Source organism: Cryptotermes secundus, unplaced genomic scaffold, assembly GCF_002891405.2.
Source record: "Cryptotermes secundus unplaced genomic scaffold, Csec_1.0 scaffold216, whole genome shotgun sequence".
Taxonomy (NCBI): Eukaryota; Metazoa; Arthropoda; class Insecta; order Blattodea; family Kalotermitidae; genus Cryptotermes; species Cryptotermes secundus.
In genome coordinates, this window is record NW_019727090.1 from 280,552 (window position 1) to 282,677 (window position 2,126).

The following is a 2,126-nucleotide window of genomic DNA, read 5'->3' on the forward strand; positions in this document are numbered from 1 at the left end:
CAGTGGACACGATACCTGCGACGGCACAACAAGAAGAGGTTCCCATAGTGATACCGGTCGGAGTGACGATGGCCTGCCAAGAAAGGGAGGCACGTCCAGAAGAAGAAGAGCCGACTTCAGCGAACAGGAAACCTGAGGCGGCAGAACTACGAGAGGTACCCGTACAAGACGCCGAAGTAATGCCGGTCGGAGAACCAAAGAAGAAAAGGCGCAGGGACCGTCATCGACGAAATATGAAGAATTCGACACGGGAAAGTTGTGGATCCCAGAATAAATTGGCCGTCGTCAGCATGAGGGTGTCCTGCTCTGCAAGAATGTCATGGCGCCGGAGAAACATCTTCAGGAAATCTTGGACCCAAGGCGATCATGCATCCCGGATAAATTTGGCTGCCATCTGCAGGAAGATATCCCGTCGCGCGACAGTGGCACGACGTTGGAGAAATGACTTCAAGAAGGAAACTCCCCAGGGAGCCTTCGGATACCGGAGAAAGGACTTGGCACCAAGGTCTCGTACCAGCAAGCGGCTGGAAGACCAGAAGGAACGACGACGTCAGTGAGTGCAAACAACGCATCAAGAGCTGCTACGTTGATGTAAGAAATTTTCGACGAAAGACCTGATGAAGGATTGGACCTTGTGGAGGGGACGACCACCTCCAAAGTGGAAAAAGAGACTTCAAGCAGAGGAGGAACCGGTAGTGTAGAAGTACCGGCCTTCCAAGGAAGGATGAAAGCGATGGATGAATGGAATACAACTGGATCTTCTGGCGAGCTGAAAGGAAACTGCTCGAGACGAGCTTTGTCTTAAGAGGGGAGTGGATGTAACGGACGAAGAATAGTCGCTGCAGGAAGAGTAGCCGAAACAACAGGAGACACCGCAAGCACAGCCACCGAGGAAAAGGAACGGGGATGCACCGTTAGGCTATTCGGGACGAACAGCCTTAAGGAGGGAGCAGTGTGACATGTTGACCCCTACCTTCCCAGCTGCACGTAGCGGTAACGTAGCGCTCGCGTAATAGGCAAGTAATCACCCCACATCCTGGTAGCTATGCAACGCGCAACGCGCGGTGACGTCACCGAGGGATATCGCGGTTGCTAGGCAGCAGTCAACAACTCCGGACAGCGTGGCTAGCAACAAGGCACCAGACGACAATTGTCCGATCAAAGCTACATAAGGAGCAGCGAAGGCTATTCACAGTCAGTGGGGCAGTGGTATTGTGGCATTTGGAGTGTACTAATTGTGATACTGCAGATAGCAGTAATCGTAAATCTGTAATTTGGGTGATTGTAAGTGCGAATGTGAAATAAAATTCGCTACATCAAATACCTCGTGAAGTCATTTGTCGCGATATACGCCCAATACGCGACAATATATTTCTTAATCCTCAAGTGACATAATGTTTGCTGGTCACACTGTGGTGTACTTTTTTCTTTGTTAAGTAAATACATGTTTCACATTCTCTCCATTTCACAATGTATGTAATATATTACTTTGTTTTTCTGTTTCAGCTGTTGGGTGTTATTCTTGCATGTTTGCTGGCAAGACACATCAGAAAAAACTATGAGTCTGTTTAAATGTCATAATTGTCAGAAATAGCCATTTTTCAAAGAAGCAAGCATTCAGACTAGTTTTAATAATCCATGTTTTATATGAATTAAATTTGTTAAGTACAGTGCTCAGTAACTTTCTACAATTTGTTCCAAGGAAATGGAAATGTGGTACTTTGCAGTGGTATGAGTATTAATTACATGTTCTGCTTATACTGTCAGTCATGTACTTAAATGAGGTAAGATAGTTTCCTGAGATACTTCAATTAATTATCTGCATTTAATGATAATTTCGTATGCATTCCTTAGAGCTGGTATAAAATATGTGAAAATTATTTTAAAATAGTCGCATAATTATATAGTAGAATCGGATATGTTTCATTAATATTTTTACATTGAAGTGGTAGTGGAGAAATCATCATGCTCATTTTAGTATTAGTGGATTTCACAGTGAATTGTACTAGAGCATGATGTAAGTAATTCAGTCAAATTTGAACAATTATATGAAAACACATTTTTGTAAGTATGTTTAAAAACTTGTATTAGAATCTATATTTAAAAATAAAAATGAGAAAATCTGA

General features: G+C 43.4%; 1 protein-coding gene across 1 annotated transcript in view; it reads left to right on the forward strand.

Moving 5' to 3' along the window:
- LOC111864337 (CD63 antigen) overlaps window positions 1-2,126 on the forward strand; it is a 24,646-nt gene extending 22,520 nt beyond the window's left edge. Inside the window, exon 5 of the mRNA XM_023851524.1 lies at window positions 1,507-2,126. Within this exon, the coding sequence (XP_023707292.1) occupies window positions 1,507-1,572 (66 nt within the window). The 3' untranslated portion in view covers window positions 1,573-2,126. The remainder of the gene's footprint in view (window positions 1-1,506) is intronic.